Source organism: Fulvia fulva, chromosome 7 (genome assembly GCF_020509005.1).
Source record: "Fulvia fulva chromosome 7, complete sequence".
Classification (NCBI taxonomy): Eukaryota; Fungi; Ascomycota; class Dothideomycetes; order Mycosphaerellales; family Mycosphaerellaceae; genus Fulvia; species Fulvia fulva.
The window spans coordinates 4,377,575-4,398,295 of record NC_063018.1 but is presented as its reverse complement, the minus strand read 5'-3'; the positions used below and the strand labels follow the sequence as shown (position 1 = coordinate 4,398,295).

General features: G+C 53.2%; 9 protein-coding genes across 9 annotated transcripts; 4 read left to right on the top strand and 5 right to left on the bottom strand.

The window, feature by feature from the left end:
* On the bottom strand, window positions 1-516 carry CLAFUR5_10708 (uncharacterized protein; the record flags this gene model as incomplete). Its single annotated transcript, XM_047909856.1, has 2 exons — window positions 1-377; window positions 459-516. 2 exons carry the CDS (start codon window positions 514-516, stop codon window positions 1-3), a joined length of 435 nt encoding a protein of 144 aa, XP_047764592.1.
* Window positions 517-1,119: 603 nt separating this feature from the next.
* CLAFUR5_10707 (uncharacterized protein) lies at window positions 1,120-3,012 on the bottom strand (the record flags this gene model as incomplete). Its single annotated transcript, XM_047909855.1, has 2 exons — window positions 1,120-2,877; window positions 2,947-3,012. The coding sequence occupies 2 exons, from the start codon at window positions 3,010-3,012 to the stop codon at window positions 1,120-1,122; spliced, it is 1,824 nt and encodes a 607-aa protein (XP_047764587.1).
* A 1,109-nt stretch (window positions 3,013-4,121) lies between these two features.
* Window positions 4,122-5,098, bottom strand: CLAFUR5_10706 (Short chain dehydrogenases/reductase; the record flags this gene model as incomplete). Its single annotated transcript, XM_047909854.1, has 4 exons — window positions 4,122-4,454; window positions 4,509-4,834; window positions 4,883-4,993; window positions 5,044-5,098. 4 exons carry the CDS (start codon window positions 5,096-5,098, stop codon window positions 4,122-4,124), a joined length of 825 nt encoding a protein of 274 aa, XP_047764586.1.
* A 325-nt stretch (window positions 5,099-5,423) lies between these two features.
* On the bottom strand, window positions 5,424-7,028 carry CLAFUR5_10705 (Notoamide biosynthesis cluster transcriptional coactivator; the record flags this gene model as incomplete). The annotated part of the gene is made up of 1 exon (XM_047909853.1): window positions 5,424-7,028. The coding sequence occupies one exon, from the start codon at window positions 7,026-7,028 to the stop codon at window positions 5,424-5,426; it is 1,605 nt and encodes a 534-aa protein (XP_047764585.1).
* Window positions 7,029-7,765: 737 nt separating this feature from the next.
* On the top strand, window positions 7,766-9,612 carry CLAFUR5_10704 (MFS-type transporter; the record flags this gene model as incomplete). The annotated part of the gene is made up of 5 exons (XM_047909852.1): window positions 7,766-7,846; window positions 7,898-7,996; window positions 8,047-9,094; window positions 9,198-9,333; window positions 9,390-9,612. 5 exons carry the CDS (start codon window positions 7,766-7,768, stop codon window positions 9,610-9,612), a joined length of 1,587 nt encoding a protein of 528 aa, XP_047764584.1.
* A 537-nt stretch (window positions 9,613-10,149) lies between these two features.
* CLAFUR5_10703 (putative indole-3-pyruvate monooxygenase) lies at window positions 10,150-12,139 on the top strand (the record flags this gene model as incomplete). Its single annotated transcript, XM_047909851.1, has 4 exons — window positions 10,150-11,031; window positions 11,112-11,363; window positions 11,425-11,958; window positions 12,020-12,139. The coding sequence occupies 4 exons, from the start codon at window positions 10,150-10,152 to the stop codon at window positions 12,137-12,139; spliced, it is 1,788 nt and encodes a 595-aa protein (XP_047764591.1).
* Window positions 12,140-15,435: 3,296 nt separating this feature from the next.
* On the top strand, window positions 15,436-16,692 carry CLAFUR5_10702 (Transcriptional activator; the record flags this gene model as incomplete). The annotated part of the gene is made up of 2 exons (XM_047909850.1): window positions 15,436-15,893; window positions 15,948-16,692. The coding sequence occupies 2 exons, from the start codon at window positions 15,436-15,438 to the stop codon at window positions 16,690-16,692; spliced, it is 1,203 nt and encodes a 400-aa protein (XP_047764590.1).
* A 527-nt stretch (window positions 16,693-17,219) lies between these two features.
* Window positions 17,220-18,690, top strand: CLAFUR5_10701 (putative guanine deaminase; the record flags this gene model as incomplete). The annotated part of the gene is made up of 2 exons (XM_047909849.1): window positions 17,220-17,478; window positions 17,540-18,690. 2 exons carry the CDS (start codon window positions 17,220-17,222, stop codon window positions 18,688-18,690), a joined length of 1,410 nt encoding a protein of 469 aa, XP_047764589.1.
* A 711-nt stretch (window positions 18,691-19,401) lies between these two features.
* Window positions 19,402-20,342, bottom strand: CLAFUR5_10700 (uncharacterized protein; the record flags this gene model as incomplete). The annotated part of the gene is made up of 2 exons (XM_047909848.1): window positions 19,402-20,091; window positions 20,157-20,342. The coding sequence occupies 2 exons, from the start codon at window positions 20,340-20,342 to the stop codon at window positions 19,402-19,404; spliced, it is 876 nt and encodes a 291-aa protein (XP_047764588.1).
* Between the last annotated feature and the right edge of the window lie 379 nt (window positions 20,343-20,721).

The following is a 20,721-nucleotide window of genomic DNA, read 5'->3' as shown; positions in this document are numbered from 1 at the left end:
TCACACCGGCAAATCCTTATGCGCCCTCTCCTCCGCCCCGGCCTTATCACCCGCCACACTCAACGCCCTCGCAAGATAAGGCCCCACCACCGGCACATTATATGCAAACCCAGCAATCGTCTTGAAGAACTCCCCAAACAATATAAACATCCCATAGCACTGCACGACAAACCCCACGAACGGCCACCGCACCAAAATGAGCCCAATCCCAGCCCAGAAGGCCGCGGTCCCTCGCCATTTCTGTTTTCGCGCGAAGAAGAGGAAGGTTCGACTGGGCCCGAGAAGGAGGGTTATGCCGATTAGGAAGAGGATGTCGCCCATGGCGAGGAGGGCGCGGTCGAAGAGCAGGATTAGGCCGAAGAGGAGGAAGAAGCCGCCTGGTGGAAGGGGGACGGTGTTAGTTTAGTGCTGAGGTGGGGTGGGATTGGGTTGGAGGGAGGAATGGACGGAGTACTTACCACCTGTGCAGAAGGCTACGCCGATTTTCTGGCTGTCTGAGAGCCATAATGTAGGCATGGTTGCGGAAGGGAGGGAGGTCGAAGTTTCGTGCGCGCTCGTTTGTCGTTCGGGAGTTGCTGCTTGGTTGTTGAGACTTTTGTGTTATTGCTCAGTTTGCGGTATGTCTCGAGTCGTATGCAGAGCTTCGACTTCTCTGAGCATGAAAGTGATTGCCTGGTGGGATTTGTTTGTTGTAGACAGGAAGATGTGTCCTCCTTTAGACTTTGTGGATTGTGTTGGACCCTTCCACTTTCGAAGACGTGGCTTGCACACGTCAAATGCAGGGGCCAAGCGAAAACGAGCAGTTGGATGGAAGGAGTCGGAGTTGGCACATAGATCTATTATGAGAAGCACGCGTGTGGACAAGGAAATGAACAGATGTGAGCACAGATCAGTCGTACAGTCGTTCATCATCAAGCCGGAGGCATAGTCCTCTACGGCGCGCTAAAGCGCTTTCCTATGCTGTTATGCACAGTGCAGTATCCCAAACCATTTCCCAACGCCTTGCTCTGAACGCTTCAACGAGCCTCAACACACTCAAACGCGTTTCATGCAAGCAGTATCCCAATCGAAGTTTCCAAACGCCTCGCTAATCCAGTGATCATCCAATCGCGCGCGCTTTCAAAGATAATCATCATAGCCCATGCCCATATGCTCGTTCAGCTCGTTCACTGCCTCCCATGTGCTGTACACGATATCCTTAGTGATGCTCGCCGTCGTTGCAGGTATGCTCGCTGCTGTATGTAATACTCGATTTGTGACTCTGCCCGGTGGTGCTCGGCCATTACTAGTAGCTGTCTCCCCGAAAGCAATGTTGAATAGCGTGCCAATAGCCCATGATAAGAATCGGAATGTTGGTACAAGAATAGGCATGAATGGTCGAAGACAGACGTTCATCGTCACGAACGGGAACAATGGTCCAAAGAGCTCGTTGGCGTAATATGGATAGAGTGCCATCTCGGTCATGAACCAGATTATCCAAAGGATGACAGTCCAACCAAGCCAAGTGATGTTGTGATAGAAATTCCGTGTCGCGTCGTACGTGTAGAAATTGCTTGAGAATTCTGTCCAAAGTTGTCCCCAGACGGATTGATGATGTTTGTGGCAGTCGCAGCAGACATGAGTCTGGGTCGCGATGATCTGAGGTTGCTCTGTATGCTGAGATGCAATGCTTCGTGGTGGTTCTGCTCGAGATTCTTCCAGCAGCGGCTTGATGTCCTTAGCAACATTCATCTGGTTCGAGAGTCGGCGCAAGCCACGGTTGGCGTCCTGTACAGTGGTGTGTGTGATGTTCAGCCGCTTGTTCAGGGCCTCTAATGCGAGGTCTTCCTGTCGTTGATCCTTTTCCATTTGGGTCAGGTCATGTTCCTCATCTTCGCTGAGATGATGCGACTTCTCCTCTTCGAGGATGTCGTCTTTTCTGTCAATGGAGTGCTCTTCTGGCTTCTCCTCAAGGTGATCTTTGTCTACCTCCGCCATACCTCTGAGGGAGGCGTATGTTTCTTCACCAATCACATCGTTAGGCGCGTCGCGGATGATATCTTCGAGTGCTGAGCGTGGGTGCTGTGGTGCTGATGTGACTGTGGCGCTCTCTTGAGGCCTTGTGAGATACGAAGTGTCCGGGCGCGATCTAGGTCGTCTGACACGCTTTCGTGCGTCGTTGACAATGGGTTTCGCGTCGGTGTGAGACGTCTGGACTGTCGACCGGTTGTTGACTCGATCCGTCACGTCTGTCATGGGTGGGAGCATGAAGTTCTTCGGCGCGTCGCGTGTTGGTTGCTTGGCGTGTTTTCGTGTCGGCTGTGCTGCTGATGTGCCTTCGAGACGCTCCTTGAGGTATTGAGGCATGGGACGCGCCGGGTCGTCCAGGTTGTTGTAGCATGGCGTGATGATTGGGACTCTGCCCTCCTTGACCTCGTCTTCGATCTTCTGGCGTATGAGGATATCAATCTTGCGCTCTCGTCTCTTGGTGACGACTGGCGGCTGTGGTGCTGGTTGCGGTGCTGGTGCTGGCATCTCGCGTGCTGATTGTGGGAGGTGGTGTAGTAGCCCTTCGAGCTCCGGGTATGGGTCCGTCAGTTTTGGCCTTCTTCTGCTGCGGTCTGCCAGCGCGAATGGCTGCAGCCTTGATTGCATGGCCGGCGGCGGTGGTGGAGGTGGTGGAGTGGGCGCGCGTGGTGGTGGTGCAAACACGTCCGACGCGGTCTGTGGTGCTCGAGCGGGCGTTTCGGCCGCGCTCGGCAAGCAGAACTTTGGTGGAGGCCTTGGTGCCTTGCGCGGGGTGAGGCCGACAATGTCGGCGAAGGGGTCTTCCGGATCGTACAGCCGTGGTGGTGATGGGTAGGCGCAGGGGGCGATGCGGATCTCCTCTCCCACAGACTATGTGGGAGGAGGAGGAGCGCGCCGCGCTGCGACTCCCAGGCGTGCAGCGAGCATCGCCTTCCCGACGAGAGACAACTCATTGGGCTCGAAGCCCTTGCTCCGGAGGTAGTCGTTGATGAGCGCTTCGGCCATCGTGCCTTTCGTTCTGGATAAAACTCGCTTAAATTTGATGAATTTAGCCGAAAGTCGAGCTGGGTGAAAGTGGATGCAGGAGTGCTGAGCCACTGCACAGACCGACCGAGTGCCACAGTCGAGTTTGCCCATCAAAATTTCATTACCGAACAGGCTGCTTTCTCAATATGTATACATGATCCGTTTCTCATCAGTCATTCAACCTTCATTCGTCGTTCAACATGCCGCGCCAACAGCGCTATATCGAGGCGGTCCTCCCATAAAACCTTCCTGTGCCAGAGGCGCAATTCGTCTTCGCTTCTTCCAACGAAGGCTCGAGTTTCGGGGCTGCGATTCCATTTAGCGACAGTCAAGGCCTGCAGGGAAGGGAGCGACAACTTACGAATTGGCTGCGTACAGAGTCTGACCAGGCAGTTACACCATCTTCGACAATGGACTTTTGAATATCCTCCGTCGATGTTGAGATCATCTCTTGGACATCATGTCGTCGTTTGTGGTCGCGGATCTTCTGATGTACTGGCCGTATAATGGGTAATTCGACGAACCATACGAAGGAGCTGGGTCGCCTTGAGGATGTTCTTCTGTGTTCTGCCACGTTCGCGATGTAGGAATCCATATTTTTCTTCAGATCCAGGGCGATGGGAATTGTGCAAAATAAAAAATCACAAACGCAGGAGGCACCCTCGGCCCATTATGAAGGACTTGTCAAGGCGGTCAAGAACCTCTGGGCCGCCCAACTCGATTCAGTTCCACTGCATACGCTCTCGGACACTATACTAACACTTCCACAAAGGGCTACGCTCAGGTACCGATACACATGCTTCCGTTTCACACGCACATATCGAATGCACATCATCTGCACAAACTTGACTCGTGTGCTTGTCCACGAATCAAGTGTGACGTCGCACTATCTCTAGGGCGTTTCGCGCGGCGCATGACATGCAGGGCGTTCGGCAAAGCTGAATCTTCAGTGGAAGGCCTCGAACGAAGAAGACGGGCCGCTGGCACATCGGCATCGGCACCATCTGAGTGTTTCTGGGAGATTTCCCGCGATCATCACCATCAACCGTGCCAGCGTAAGTAGTTCTTCGGCACCTCTAACCGATCCCTCAAAGCCTCTTCCATGAGCAGTGGCCTGCGTCGACACGGAGATCCGATGCGGTCATATAAGATGATCCGTCGCTCAATAGGAAGACCACCGACGACTGATGCTCTTCTACCGTGGACATACGGCCTAGCATGTTGCCCTCTGGCCAAATCTTCTGAAGCTCCGGGAACTCCTGAAAGGTCGGGATGGTAATCGGTGTCAGAATGTAGCCTGGACTGATGGTATTGACGCGAATCGGAGCGTGTCCACCGTCGTTGCCCCATTCTGCCGCCAGGCTACGGGCAAGTTGAAGAGCTGCAGACTTCGAAGTGTTGTAGGCACTCGTGTCAACAGCCTGGGTCATCATCAGCAACATATCTAGTCAGCGCCATGCGTGTGTTGCACCTACCTTGTTCACATTTGTACCTGACATGCTGGCAATCATGACAATACTGCCAGAAACCTGCTGGTCGTGCATGATGCGCGCTGTCGCTCGAGCACACAGGAAGGTTCCGACAACATTGATTCCAAGGATCCTCCGGAAGCTCTCAACTGGATAATCAATCGCTGGGCATCGCCCTGACAATCCAGCACAAGTGACGAGACCTCGTATGGGGTAGCGCGAGAGAAACTTGGCTGTGTTGAAAGCATCGCTGACGCTGTCTTCGCTGGTCACGTCGCAGGAAACATGGAACAACTTTCGATCCGTGCCTTCAACAGCTTCATTGAGAGTATCTGCAGCATATCAGCCTCACCCGATGGCTCTTGCTCCTCGGTACTTACTCCAGACCTCCTTCGCTGGAGCTGGAGGGAGGTCTATCAAGACAACGTCGGCACCATAGTGCGACAGTGTTTCGGCCAATGCAGTCCCTACACTGCCAAGACCTCCGGTCACTGGTACCTTCAGCAACAAACTTCCATCTCAAGCTCACGACCGCACGTACCGATGACAGTTTGACGCTCCAGCCTGAACAGATCCCCTGGAACATGCCTGGGCATTTCTTTCGGAGGCCCGTTTGGTCCAATTCGTACTCCGCTGGGCAGGCCATTGCAAGTTGAGATCTCCAATGGAAGCGGTTGGGCTGACATACTGCGGCGAACTAGGTGTGGAATTTTGACGTTGCAACTGTTCAGAGTTGCTTTAAAGTCAAGCAATTTCGTCAATGTCCATCGGGTAGTGGAATACCACATCACTCCGGAGGTTGTCATACTGGTGGCCGCTCCTCGTGATCGCATGGTCCGGGCCATGTCCCTCCGGTTGGCGGGCAAAAGTCAAAGCTACAACAGAGTGAAGCTCCACAGCATCTCGTCAGCCAACAGCTCTTCAGGCAAGCACATCCACTGCCATTCGCATGAATGTAGCAGTCGCATGGGACTGCGTTGACCCTATATTTGCTGCTGCATGTGTCCCCGGACCTTGGGCCCACTCAATCAGTGACTCTGCAATCTCGAAAGTCGTCAGTCGCAGATCATAGAACTCCCTCGGAACTGTCGAAGCTGCTATCGGCGTTCGATACTCTGCCACAGCTATGCGTATGATGCGCTCGAAAAGTCGGGCAAGAGCCCAGTGCTTTCCACACGTGTGCAAAGCGAAGGCCAGCGAATGCAGATTGGTTGGAACATTGGCATCCAGCGCCTTGGAATGCACGATGTAGAACCTGGCTGCCACAAATATCGAAAATGGCGAGTGAGGATGACAGTTCACAAGTTCATCTTCGTGCATCTGTCGGATCTTGAAGGCTGTGTTCTCGCTCGCATACACGAATCTACTACTTGCGAATGCCCACGGCTCAACGACCTGATCGATGCCGGCTGGACAAGGCGATCTTCTATGAAGCAGAGTGATGACCGCAGTGTTCAATACACAGTCGGTGAGAACTATGTAAGCGTCCATCTCCGCCCGCTCGTGATGGGCATGTTCTGCGTTCGCTAGCCGGAAGAATGCTGCGACGAACTCATCCCGCCAAGCTGTCAACCTCTCATCAATCTGCTGAGCTTCACTTTGCCAAGTGTCGCGTTCTGCAAAGCAAGCCATATTGACAGGCTTCCGGAGAAATTGATGGACGTACGACAGCTCACTAACTGCCAGTATGATGCTGAGACTGAAAGCTGAGCAATAATACCCGAAAGGCCTGACTTGGCCCTCGCCCATGACCATATTCGGGGATGTCCAGAAAGAGTCACTGCATGGTAACAGCGGGTCTCCCGGAACAGTTGTAGAACCCGCTTCATATCTGGCCCCGATTACCGAAATGTTTTCGAGCATTCTCGTCATCCAGAAGGCGCGTATCTTTCCTTCGTCCGTAACCACGAGGTTGGTATGCGTCGGCAGCCTTCGAAGTGCTGTTGGAGTCGTGGCGGTCGGAGTGCTCTGGTCAGTCATTATGTCGGAACTCAGATGTAAGGCGATACGACGGCAGATCGCGAGCATATTCCACGCTTCCATCAGCTTCCCATGGCCATACGACAATGCAGACAAGATCAACAACGCCTGTACCGATGCCAATGACGCCGTGGCAATCGCTCTTCTCAACACCGAAGCAGCTATGTTGTCTTGCAACTGCTGCCTTTGGGCGGGGTCGACCGACAGCACCTCGTAGTGCTCCATTGTCGCGACTGCAATGGCATCTATCACCATTCGTCGGTCCGATGGTACTACGACGTTCGGTTGATCTATGATCTGGTCGAAAGTTGGCTGGTGCAAAATGGGAAACCAGCGATGATACTTCTCGAACCAGATCGAGCATAGGTCGGACATCATGGACCGCGAAAGAACCAACGTCTCATCGGATTGCCTATCCATAACCTTCGGGACCCTCGCCGGCGATGACTGCTCTCCTTGCAACAGTCCATCACTGAGCTCATCCATGAAAGTCGGCGGTCTGGCCTGCTGGTCCAGCCACAGCCGGAGTCTGAGGCGTTTGGCCATTCACTCTGGATTCGACTTGCAAAAGACGTCCCTCGAGTTGTCCTGCAACATATCAGCAATCGGTCGCTGCGCACTGGGGAGTTATACCTATGCGTTTTTCCAAATGCGCAACATATCCCGCTCTTAGCCCGGGGGTCCGTTGTCGATGAGCGTACTCGCACGTGAAGCCGCCACGAACACACAGTCCACAACTCGGATGCACTCTATCACACGCAGTCTTTCTCTGCCGACACGCGTTGCAACTGCTTCCTCGTTAGCGGATCATCATCATCCGAACCCGAGATGTGTTGTCGACGAACGCGATTTTTCTCTCGGAAGACCTGTCGGATGGCATGATCACGCCTATCGAACTTGCTTGTCTGTGTCAAAGGCAAACAAACGTCGAGCGTGCCGTCTCTACTCCGAAGGTGCAATATGGGTTTGGAGACGAGGGGTTGAGTGCGGAGAACCTGCCCGGTCAGGATGGAGCTTGATCCTTGCTCGGGCCATCTCGACTGCGTTCCAGGCTCAAACCTGGAATAGTACCGTCGCCTGGATGAACCACGAGAGGCTTGACTGTGGGCTCATTGCCGATCGTGCGGTCTCCCATGGGGTTCCCCACGGGGTATCAAACGTGGTTGGCCTGGGATCCATTGAACAATGTATAAGGCCGACACTATGCCTCGCCTGCGGAACGATTGTAGTGCCCTGATGCAGCGACCGTCTTCCACTCTCATATAACACCTCGAATTGACTGCATGATGTTGGAAGGCTACGCTTTAGAGGTGGCATTGACGACCGTCAACTCAGCAGCCCAAGCGTGGTACGGATACGACCAGGTTAGCGGATGACTCCATGATACTTGCAACACGCTCGCTCACAATCTCAAGGGAATCATTGCCGGCATTTTGGTCAGCGATCGCTTCGTGAATCGGTTCCCCCAAATCAAGAAACCTGTCCTAGAAGGCACATTCACAAGCATATTTTCGGTTGGTGCAACTCAGCATGAACAGCCAAGCATGAAAGTTGATATCAGTAGCTAGGAAATCTTCTGGGATGCATCGTTGCGGCACTTTTCAGCGACAGACTGGGACGCAAGAACACTCTTCGAGTCGGAGCCGCGATTAGTGCCGTCGGCGCCATCCTACAATTCTCATCGAACTCCTTCGCCCAGCTTATGTTTGGAAGAACAGTCAACGGCATTGGCAATGGCATGACATCTTCGACCTGCGGTGTCTATCAAGCTGAAAGCTGTCGTGGCTCTCGTCAAGGAAAACTCTCGGTCATCGTCGTCACGCACAACGTTGTCTTCTACATGCTAGGCAGCTGGCTCACTCTCGGAACATCATACTTACGCAATGCCGGCCAATGGAGGATACCGTTCGCTCTCCAGCTATTCCCGGCGATTGTTCATGTCTTGTTCCTGTTCCTGCTGCCTGAAAGTCCACGCTGGCTTTTACTACGCGATCGACATGAAGAGGCCATTGAATCCTTGCGCAGGTATCTCGGGAAAGGACTATCTGCTGACGACGACATTGTCCAGGATGAATACAAGTCAATCAGAGGTGCTTTGGAGATTGAGCGAAGCTCGAAGATCTCGTTCAAGGAAATTATACGGTTCAGAGATCGCTCGAATCATCTCATTCGAATGCTTCTCGGCATGGGAACTCAGTTCATGCAACAAATGGGCGGCATCAACGCTTTGAACTACTACTTCTCGATCATTCTGGAGCAGAACCTCGGCATGAGCGAGCTGATGGCTCGCGTACTGACCGGTGTCAATGCTACGACATACTGCATTTCCACGGCCCTGGCTTTCTGGATGATTGAGAGAGCAGGCAGACGCTTCTTGATGCTCTGGGGCCTTGGCCTTCATGGATTCGCTTACATCATAGTAGCCATATCAGTTGGCCTTCTCGCATCTGCGCCGCAACAGTGGGGCGCTGTGGCCATCTCGTTCTTGTTTCTCTACTACGCGGCGTTCGGATGCACCTGGGGAATGGTTTCTTGGGTATATCAAGCAGAAGTCAATTATCTTGTTATGAGAGTGAAAGGTGCAGCTGCTGCAACGTCGATGAACTGGGTACGTGCGTAGGGTAAACCTCGTGACCGCGAGACATCCTCACTTGTCACGAGGGCGTGTCGACTATTGACCTCACGCCTTTCGAATACATGCTAATACGGGAGCAGCTTTTGGGTTCGTCTGCACACAGTTCACATCGGTCGGAATCCGGCAGCTTGGTTACAAATTCTATGTCATGTTTGCCGTGTTCAACATTGCATTTCTTCCGGTGGTGTACTTCTTGTACCCCGAGACTGCGAACAGGTATGCCTCATTAAGACCAGCCCTGGGACGCTCTTTGCTGATACCCTGTTGAACAGGACTCTTGAAGATTTGGACGACTACTTCGACAAGGACTCCCCACACAAGATACCGATCCCATTCAGTGATAAGGTTGCGAAGCAGCATCAACGGCCTGCCGAAGCTGTCGAAGCTGAACTGAGACGAATCGCATTGGCCACTGACTCCAAGCGTGTCGATCGAAAAGACAGTGCTGATGCTACCTTCATCGAGGAGGTGGCTGTTGAGCCGGTCACGAAATGATATGGATGAACTAGGTGTCCTTATACGCGGGCATAGTGCGGACGAATAGCCGACCAATTGCTATCCTGCGCCTCTAGAGTCAATGTACAGGCGCATTGATTGACATGTTACCTTGACGGAATCAGCCAGTATCACAGTCCACCATGTCATAATCAAGCAGAATTGCCGAACTGCATGTCGGCTGTGCTACGAGCAACGACTGTTCTGGAGCCAAGAGCATGCGTGTTCGTTCGGATTTCGAATTCCAATGCTGCTTGCACGGAGCTCCTGCAGGCACCGGAGTCGACATGGCCCGGAGAGAGAACATGTGAAGTCTCCGCAGAGCAGGTGTTCCGAGCCTACTACATGGCCGACTACCCACACGTCGACATGCCTTTGTGGCCTGCAGTATTCGCTGGACGGTCATCATGTGGAACTGGATCCGCAGGTCAGTCCCAGAGAGGTCTATAAAGACCGCCGTTCGAGGTGAACGCAAAGAGTACGCACGCCCGCACTGCGTTTCCCTTCAAGTTACACCAACTCACGCATTTGCTAAACATGGCCGCTGTCATCTTGCCAAAGAGTCCACACGACATCACACTACCTCACTTTGGCGGAGCCAGCCCTACTGTATCGCCGCAAAAGGTTGAACAGCCTTACGAAATTGCACAGAAATGGTTGACATCCTTCGAACAAGTCCTAGCCAACCAAGACGCCATCAAGCTTGGGCCTCTACTCCATGAAGATAGTTGGTGGCGAGATCATCTTGCTCTGAGTTGGGATCTGCGTACCATTCGTGGTAGTAGCCAGATCCTTGACTTTGTTAGTCCATTGCTCGAAAATGCTGGCCTACACAACTTTCACCTTCAGGAGAATGGCAAGTTCGCACCACACAAAGATCAACCGATCCCGGAGCTGGAATGGATCGAGTTCATGTTCTCATTCGATACATCCGTCGGCCACGGGAAGGGCATGGTCCGCTTAGCCACTTCGCCTAGTAATGTCTGGAAAGCGCACATGATCCACACCTCACTACAAGCACTCCGAGACTTTCCAGAACTGAAGGGCGATCTGCGTCCGCACGGAGGTACCAACTCTCTCAAAGGCGGCGTGGCTGAGGGTAACTGGTACGAGAGACGGCAGCGTCAAAAAAAGTTCCTCGATGACGAGCCAGAGGTACTGATCGTTGGTGCTGGCCAGTCTGGACTTAATCTAGGTGCCCGTCTCCAGGCCTTGGGTCTTTCTGTCCTGATTCTGGACAAGAATGAGAGAGTTGGCGACAACTGGAGACATCGATATCGGACGTTGGTCACACATGATCCGGTTCAGTACACCCCCATGGCGTACATGAAGTTCCCGGAGAACTGGCCGTTATTCACTCCTAAGGATAAGCTCGCCGATTGGTTTGAGTTGTACGCCAGTGCCATGGAGCTGAATATTGTGAGTAACATTCCGACCAGAACCCCCTAGTTCTGAGACATCATAGACATAAAGAGAGTAGTTCTAATCATTGTGTCAAGTGGCTGAGATCCACCGTGAGATCTGCAGAATACAATGAAGGCAGTCAGTCCTGGAGTGCAGACGTACTCCGAGCCGATGGAAGCCACCGAAGCATGAAGCCGAAGCACATCGTCATGTGCACAGGACACGCCGGGGAGGCCTACATTCCCAAATTCCCTGGCCATGAGCTCTTCGAAGGCGCAGTATACCATGGCAGTCAGCACAAAGACGCCACATTCCAAGACAACATCGCCGGCAAAAAAGTCGTCGTGGTCGGAACCGGCAACTCCGGCCACGACATCGCCCAGAACTACCACGAAACCGGCGCTTCAGCTACAGCGGAAGGGCACATACGTAATCTCCGCCAAACAAGGCCTTTTCATGCTGCACGAGGGCATGTACGATGAACACAGTCCACCGACCAAGGATGCAGACGTCGCAGGACAGAGTCTCCCGATCCCGGTCCAGTTCGCGCTGAATATTGGCTTGACGGAGAGTATCAAGACCGTTGAGAAGTCCAACATCGACGGCTTGACGAAGGCGGGATTCAAGCTTGATTTTGGGCACGATGGATCTGGGATATACCGGAAGTATATTGAGATAGGGGGAGGGTACTACATCGATGTCGGATGCTCCCAGTTGATTATCGATGGGAAGGTCAAGGTTGAGCAGAGCCCCGAGGGCATCAAGGGGTTCTCGGAGCGCGCTCTTGTTCTTGCAGATGGTCGAGAGCTTGAGGCTGATGTTGTGGTCTTGGCGACTGGGTATGATAATATGAGAACGACTGTGCGGAAGATTCTGGGGGACAGGATTGCGGATCGATGCAAGGATGTGTGGAATTTGGATGCTGAAGGTGAAGTCAATGCTGTAAGTGTCATTCGCTCCGTGTGTTCTCGATCTCGTTTTATCTATGCTGACTGTCGACTAGATGTGGCGGCCTTCTGGTCATCCGAAGCTGTGGTTTATGGGAGGAAGTCTTGCGTTGTGTCGAATTTATTCACGACATCTTGCGTTGCAGATCAAAGCAAGCATTGAAGGTTTAGTGTAATAGACATTTGGATTCGATAGAAGTACAACGCGAGAGTCCCGTCTGTTGGTGCATAGAAAACAGTGTGATGTAAAGTCGTCTTCGTCTCTTTCGGCAGCAACCATACAGCATTCTCACGTGGTCACCCACGGTAGTACTAGTCTCGCGGTGCAGCGCTTGACTACGGCAAAAGAATCCCGAGGCTCGTTCCTTCCAGCTGCAGCTGCATGACATGGCCACAAGCTTCGCCGCACCCCAGCAATCGCCGCACCCCAGTGACTTTTGATCATCAACACCACCAATATTGCTCATATCAACTTGATTCTTTTCCCAATGTGTTCGCAGCTATCTGTTTCCGTATTCTGCATACTCATAACGCGTAAAAACACGTTGTGTTGCCGAGAGGTTGGTGTTGACGCTTCGGCATGGGATTGTGGTGAGAGCCCCACCAAAGCTTCATGCGCCCGTGTCGAGATTCACGCGTTTCTTGCTTTCTCACCACCTCACCACATACAACAACACACCATGGAGCCCACTATAGTGCCCACAGGCTCTCAAATTCTGTATTCGCGATGCTATTCTGAGCAATTTGAGCTACATATTGTGTATTTTGAGCGTGTGTGGCAATTGATACAAGCCAGCAACACCATGTGTCGGAAGGCGAGAATCCGAGCTGGGGTGCGGCGATTGCTGGGGTGCGGCGAAGCTTGTGGCCATGACATCCCTCGAGATCGACCGTCCTCGGTTCGGCAACGACACTTGAAACAGACGTGTTCGTCGATGGGCGGCACGTTGGGTCTGCTGACTGCTACCCAAGAGGTATAACTAGGCATGCTATACGCCTTACGGGGATTCCTGAGATGGTGTGTGGCGTCAGCGCGCTGACTGTCTCGGTGAGCGTGGAGGGATGAGGTGCACATGCAACGAACTCGCCTGGAGTCGCGCGGGATGTAATGCTACCGTTGTTGTAGATAAGGCTGATGGTGTCCGCAGTTACTGGTGCCACGGATGTGGTTGTTTTTGAGATACCGGTATTGCACGGCAGTCGAGAAACTCAGAACAGCCTCCTACATATCGTACAGGGTAGCTCAACGATAGGTACTGCTCTGGTGGTGGAATGCCTCAACATGTCAGTGTGGACGTAGAATGCTAATTTTCAATGACAGTCTGCTTGAAGACACCTTTATTTGATGCTGAAGCGTCTCACCCATAGCTAGGCTCAAGCCTTCGAAATCTGCTTCGTTCGCTGCTCCATCAGTAAGCAACTCGCTGATAGCGAGGACTGGCTATGGCAGCTGACGAGAGTGCAGCATGTTCCCATGAGCGAGCGACCAACATCGAGGTCGGACTACCGAGTCCACTTTCTGCTAGAGCGGGAAGACGACGATTGGATGATGCCACCAACGTGCAGCTGCGGTAGCTTGTTCTGCTTTCGCGGCAAGCTTTGCAATACCAAAGGATCTGGCACACCAGGGTATGTCGACTACGAGCCAGAACCGTGGTGGAAAGAACGGTCAGTCAGAGTTGCATCGAGGTCGCCCACGATAGAGTCTAGCAAAAGGTCAACTGCGAGTGGCTGATGATGGTTCTTCAGAAGGAGTACTGAGTTATGCTGCTCAGACGATACTCTAGCTTCGAACTTTGTTGGCAAGGTTATTAGCACGAGGTGGTGTTGGGAAAGTGTATTCTGTGGTTATAGAATCAGTTGTAGGATTAGCAGCATCTGCTTGGTTACCTTGCTGGCATCGAGCCCCCCCAGCTACCCTTGGAATTGACATGCAGCCATGGTGATCCGGAAGGCCACAAGCACGATCGAAGTCCTCTCTTTCGAGAGAGACCATCGTGAGAAGAAGCTGGCAGTTGTCGGAGATGCCATCCAGAAGGTAAGGAGTACTTTCCAGCTGTCCGTGCCGCAATTGTATGTGCTCCACATGAAGGCAGCGTCTTCATGCGACGCAATGCCACGACGCAGTCCAGTCTTATTACGTGGTCTGAACAGTGCGATGACTTCAGAGACATGCCACCAGGGTCGATCCAGGGCTCATACAGTCACCAGCTGCCGACTTTGTTGCCTGTGTGAGCATCGAGTTCATCCTTCTTCGATGGAATTGTGGTGCCTAGTACTCACAAGGACAGCTGGCACGCCTTGTTGGAGGCCTAATGGCTGCTCTTATTCCCTGTCATAGGAAAACCAAAATTGTAAGGATTCAAAGATCGAGGCTCTTCGAGGGAAAGTAAGCAGCTAAAGCAGCCAATAGCAAGGTAAGTTAGTAACTCATAAGATAGGATAGCCTATATCTGCGAGGAAGACCGGTCGATGTTGAACTTTCAATCCATGGCATTCCTATGATCGAGAGAAGCCGGTGCATGTTACCTAGGCAGGCAATTGAATCGCTCAATCAGCATTCGCCATATCGCATTGGGTAACAATACTGCTGTATCCGGATCGTGTCGCCTCACGATCGATGCGTACCAATACCGTCAGTGAACGCGCTCCAACCCGGATCAACTCTTGACTTCGCAATGGGGCAAGTAACCTCGAATTCTGGACTCCACTGAGCCATCAATGCGTGTTATATACAGCATGAATCATTATACACGGCATCGACGTGAGAATCCAGATGTTCTAAGCGGAATACTCGGCTCCCAACTCGCCTGCGGATTCGGCGACCGACTGTGGTAGCTGGTATCCGGCTCGTACTCCTGAACCATGAGCCGAGAATGCACATGAGCTGACCATGGCAACATTTCTGCAAGACCAGCAGCTCGTGGGTTCATATAAGAGCTAATCATGCAATAGCCTTCGCGAAGGCAGTGCACATGTTGGAGCTGAGCCTGTCCAGTAGTATGCGGTCGCATATGTGTTGGTGTCCGCATTAGGTGCACGATAAGCCGGCTGTCGTGGTGCGAGAATTGCACTCTGCATCACTCTTGTGCCGACGCACGTGCGACCAGATTGATATATTTGCAATCTCGAGTGAACGCAGGTCGATGCACATGCCCCCCTTCGTGGTCGTGAAACAGGAGTGTCGTATCAGAATGTCGCCCTTGTCAGCCATTTCGCGGATTGAGCGGAAGCTGAGGTGTTCCAATTAAAGAAGGAACCTTCTCGACCAGGACCCCTGACCAAGAGGCCTGGGGCAAGCGTGAGTTGGGGATGAGCCAATCAGCCGGGTCCTCATTGTCCCTTCGTTCCTGCCAACTGTCAAGTTGAAAAGCGCTGCCTGCCCACGCCCGTTGCGATAAATCACACGCGCACACCTGAGGACAGATTGCATCTCGACTTCGCTATCAGATCATGAGGACACTCGTTCATCATGGAGACTCTATCTCTACAACACACCACTTCGCTTAACACCATGTCTTCCGAACCAACATCATTTCTCAAGATGGAAGACCTACACCAGTCATCGTCGCCGCCAGCACCTTCCTTCGACCACAGTGCACTATCTCAAGCATCACCTCCACCGGTGATCGTGCAGTCGAAGCCGGCGAAGAAGCGGAAGTCATGGGGCCAAGAACTCCCTGAGCCCAAGACCGCCCTGCCACCCCGTAAGCGGGCGAAGACCGATGACGAGAAGGAGCAGCGCCGTATCGAGCGGATCAAGCGCAACCGCGCCGCTGCACACAACTCGAGGGAGCGCAAACGACAAGAGACCGAAACACTCGCGGTCGCCAACGCTCGCCTTCAGGCAGAACTCGACGCCTACAAGAAGCTGCACGGCCCACTGCCCGCCCACATCGTCCTCCCCGAAGTGACTCTCAGCAGAGTCGAGTATGTCATATCACGACCTTGGTTATGATCCCATCACATGCTAATATATCACAGCGAGGACGCACCAACACCAGCAGCAACTGCATCCACTCCCGCACCATCGCTTGTCGAATCTCACGGGTCGGTGTACGAGGCGCCAAGCCCCGCGTCACCAGCTGAAAGCACCTTCAGCCAACCCACCATTAAGCAAGAACCCTTCGACAATGCATATCCTAGCATGCTCCCACCAGCCTTCGACAATCTCGACTCGAAGTCGTCTATGCTCTCGCCGCTCGACTTGACACAACATTCTGCAGCAATGTTGTGCGACCTGCAGTGTCAGTCCAGCAGCCTGAGCAGCAGCACGACTTCGCAAACCTCCTGGTGGGCGACTCTCTTCCTCTATCTGATGAATATGAACCTTCAGATTTGCTACCGCACTCTTCTGGTGGCGATTTGGACGCTTTCGCCTTCGCGAATGGCGCGTTTGATGCAAGTTTCGGCACTTCACTCTTCTCGTTCGACGATCTCATCGATGACTCCGCGACTTCTGCGGTCGACGCCCGGGCGTCTGGCGCGGCTTAATGCTGCGACGGGCCTGCGCGCACCACAGGGGGGCGCGAATGCGCTTGCGCGGCAGTCACCCGATGAAGTTCAAAGGGCGAGGGTAGAGCTGATCGCGAAGAAACAAGCACAGGCAGACCAGACACGGATGGCGTTATCGGAGCAATTACAGGGGACAGCTAGAGGTCAGGAAGACCGCACCATGGGTGACGATGGGGACGAAACTCACGGCGTTTGGAGTGATGGACTCAGTTGACTGGTTAGTCCAACTAGGGTAGTCTTGTAACATCACCACAACAAAAGATCTGCTATTCAAGGATACCATCGAGTATCCTGATGTTCATGACTTGTGCCTCCTTCCACTCTCATACCATTGTGTGCCTCTGCCGTGTTGCACATTGTGCGCTGTTGTGGCCCCACTCGTCAGTGGCACGAACCTTGTTTTGCAAGGAGGCAGATCACGCACTGGATGATCACGTTCTTTGCGACATCACCTGGCAACATTCCCCTTCTTCTTACATGTAGTCCATCATCAGGCGTTTGAGCCGATGCTTCCAACACCGGTGCCTGCCTTCGGCAATGTCTCAGCTCCCGCGTTTGTTTGGGCGGATCCGGCCGACAAGGATTAGCTACCTCTGGAAGCGCATCGGGCCTGCCTTACTCCATCACAATCGCCGAAAGATAGCACGTCTCCATCAGAATGGACTCTATCGCTCTTTTTGATTTTCCAGTCGTATTCTTCTGACCGGCATTCCGCAATTTAAACTCGGCCAGAGCAGCGCGATGGGCGAAATTGCAAACGAGACTATCAGCAACATGGCCCTGGAGAGAACGATATACATCGGCCCCTTTGTCCACTGTGAATCTTTGACTGAACTGGACGTCGCTGTAAATGGCATGATCGGAGTCGACGAGGCTGGCAAGCTTGCGTTTGTCCTACGAGATGCGAAAGGCAAACAGATCCCCACACAGGAAGGGTGGGAAGATGCTAAAGTTGTGCGGATCAATGCGAGGCATGGATTTTTCTTTCCGGGATTCATAGGTGCGTTGTCGTGAAGGAGTAGGTAGTCTCGAGGTTCAAAGGATGGCTGATGATTGGGCAGATACGCATATCCACGCTTCACAGTACCCGAATGCTGGCATTTTTGGCAAGTCGACGCTTCTGGATTGGTTGAATACTTATACATTTCCCCTGGAGAGGTCGTTTGAGGATTTGAAGCAGGCTACGAGGGTTTATAATCGGGTTATTGCGAGGACGCTCAGTCATGGGACGACGACGGCGTGCTATTTTGCGACTATTCATGTGCCGGCGACCAATCTTCTAGCGGACATCTGCCAATCTCGTGGGCAACGGGCGTTTGTTGGGAGAGTGTGTATGGACACCCTGGGACCGGATGACTATCGCGATGAGTCTGCTCAGCACAGTCTCGATCGCACGAAGGAGTGTATCGAACACATTCGCCAGATCGACCCAGATTTCGAGCTCGTCACGCCCATCATAACACCACGATTCGCTCCTTCTTGCTGTTCAGACAGTCTAGCACTTCTGGGAAAGCTCCAAGCACAGACGGGCCTCCCAGTCCAGACTCACTTCAGCGAGAACAAAGCCGAGATTCAATTCGTGAAAGCCATGTTCCCCGACTCCAAACACTACTCAGACGTCTACGACACCGCCGGCCTCCTGACGTCGAAGACGATCCTCGCGCACGCAGTCCACCTCACACCCGAAGAAATCACCTTACTAAGGAACCGAAAGGCCAAGATCAGCCACTGTCCCGCCAGCAACACCGCCCTAACATCCGGAGCCGCACCCATCCGGCACCTCCTCAACGAAGGCCTAGACATAGGCCTCGGCACAGACATCAGCGGCGGCTACACCACCAGCCTCCTCGCCGAAGCCCGCGAAGCCGTCATGGTCTCCCGACACCGCGCCATGATCGACGGCGACGAGGCAAAACTCTCCGTCGAGGAAGCACTCTACCTTGCAACTCGCGGTGGTGCAAAGGTCGTTGGGCTGGAAGATCGGATAGGAGGCTTTGAGGTGGGCATGGACTGGGATGCGCAGATGGTGACGTTCGCGGACGTGGGAGATGAGATTGGGCTGGATTTGAGGGATGGGCCTGTGGATATATTTGGTTCTCTGGGGTATAGTGAGAAGATGGAGAAGTGGGTGTTTACGGGTGATGATAGGAATACGCTGGCGGTGTGGGTGAAGGGAAGGTTGGTGCATGCTAGGGAGGTGATTCAGGCTTGAAGAGGAAGGACAATTGGTGGAGGTGTAGACTTACTTGATCGTCATCACCGGACGACCAACGTGGATGACAGGTGATACACCGGCAAATATCGGCAGAATCCGACGTTGCACAGTATGTAGAGAATCTCTAGAGCAAGGCATGAGATCTTCATCACCAGCCTGAGCAAATGTGAACCAGCGTGCAAGCCTCACCGACATACTGCTGCAGACTACTGCTGCTGAGTAGTGACACGCCCGCAGGTAGCCCACGGTCTTCGCCGAGGCTGACCATTCGTGTATTCTCTTCGGAGGCGACCCATGGTTTGTCATGCGTCCAGCTGGATCAAGCTGAGGCTAAATGCCTGTGCACCTGCCCTAAAGATTGTCACAATGTTCGGTGGCAGCGCCGGACGGATGGAAAGCCTTTCTGATGAGCTGGATCGTGCTCGTGTTAGCACTGTACGAAATGCTTTTGCGGCATTGCGGTCATACAGATAGTTGTGTTTGAGTAGCATCTCTGGACGGCATGACAAGGATATGGCAATGTAGAGATGGAGAGAAGTAGAGAGAGTGGCAAGTCATGTCATAATCTCGTTGCATCTCGTAGTCGTATCGTCTTCATCGTGAAAACCGTAAAGCGCCTCGAGGCGCTATCATCATCGCCTCGTAAACTCATCATCGCACCCTCTCTTCAGCACCACAACCCCTCTCAAAGCATTCGAGAGCGCCTCTCTACTCCATCTCCTCCTCCTCGCCCTTGAGATCCGGCATCGGGCCAGTCCACACCAGGTCAGCGTACTGATATCCTCCCGCCTCAATCGGCACGTCCATGCCCTTGTTGAGCCACTGCAGCGCCTCAGACACACACTCTCTGCAGAAGCACTTGTTAACCACACCATACTGCTCCGGCTTCTGACACTCCTTGCCACTATGAAAGCCCCCCTCGTACGGCGCGACGATGAATCCCACGCCGCGAAGACCAGCGTGCTGACGAAGCTCATGAACCGTCGATAAGACATTCCTCGCGAGACCTCCAGCCCCGTCCTCCTCCATGGGTAAGACGTTCAGCAAGCCCAGCATCTCGAGGTCTTGGTGATAGGAGAGGAAGTTGAGCAGGGCCTTGCTGTCGATTGGGATGGGACCTGGCTTGGGTCCGACGATGGTGAGGGAGCGGAGACTTGGGAGGTCTGGGGAGCGGAGGAAGATGTCGACGAGAGTTTGGAAGTCGTTGAGTTCTGAGGGGTAACATTGGATCACGAGGGTGTGGAGGTTGATCATGTCTTTGAAGATGCGGCGCCAGAGAGTCTCGGCGTTGGGTTGGAAGACGCTGATGTCGGTGCTGACGAGCTCGAGGTGGCCGAGGCGGGAGGAGACTTCGGAGAATTGGCGATGGGGGATTTTGATATAGTTGTTCAGTGATGGCTGCCGTGATGTTGTTAGCTGGATGAGCGGACTGAGAGGGCATGGTTGGAAGGGGGGAGACTAACAAGGACGTAGCCGTTGCTGTTCAGAGTGAGAGCGCCGTGGCCGAGGCTGAGAGAGAGCAGCTTTGGCGTGAAGATGGTGTCTCCGCAGAGGTTTGCGGTGTGGATCATGTCCTTGAAGTAGGCATCGCAGTAGTTGGTGGTGTTCTCGTCGACGTCAGGACACTTGGTGGTAGCGATGTATGCCATGTTGATGATACTGATGGTCTAGATTCTGGCTGGATCGTGATTTTGGTCGTGTGTCTCTGGGTACTGGTCAATATGAAGATAGAGATGGTTGATATTGGTGAGAAAGTTGCCGTTGGTCGTGAAGAAGTAGTCGTGGTTGCGGAAGAAGTTGAAGAAGGAGAAGTTGAGAGTTGAGAAGAGAAGAAGTATTTGCTCTTACCATTGTCGCCATCGACAATGAAAGCTCAGACTCACTGTCTGTCTCACTTCTACTGCCGCGACAATAGGAAGTGAAGACGTTTTATGCACCTCCCAGCCACATGAAGATGTGTTGACCTGTGATCAAGGAAGCACTGGGACAACAAGATGCTTGCCATGGGCATCGAAGGAACAATATCTG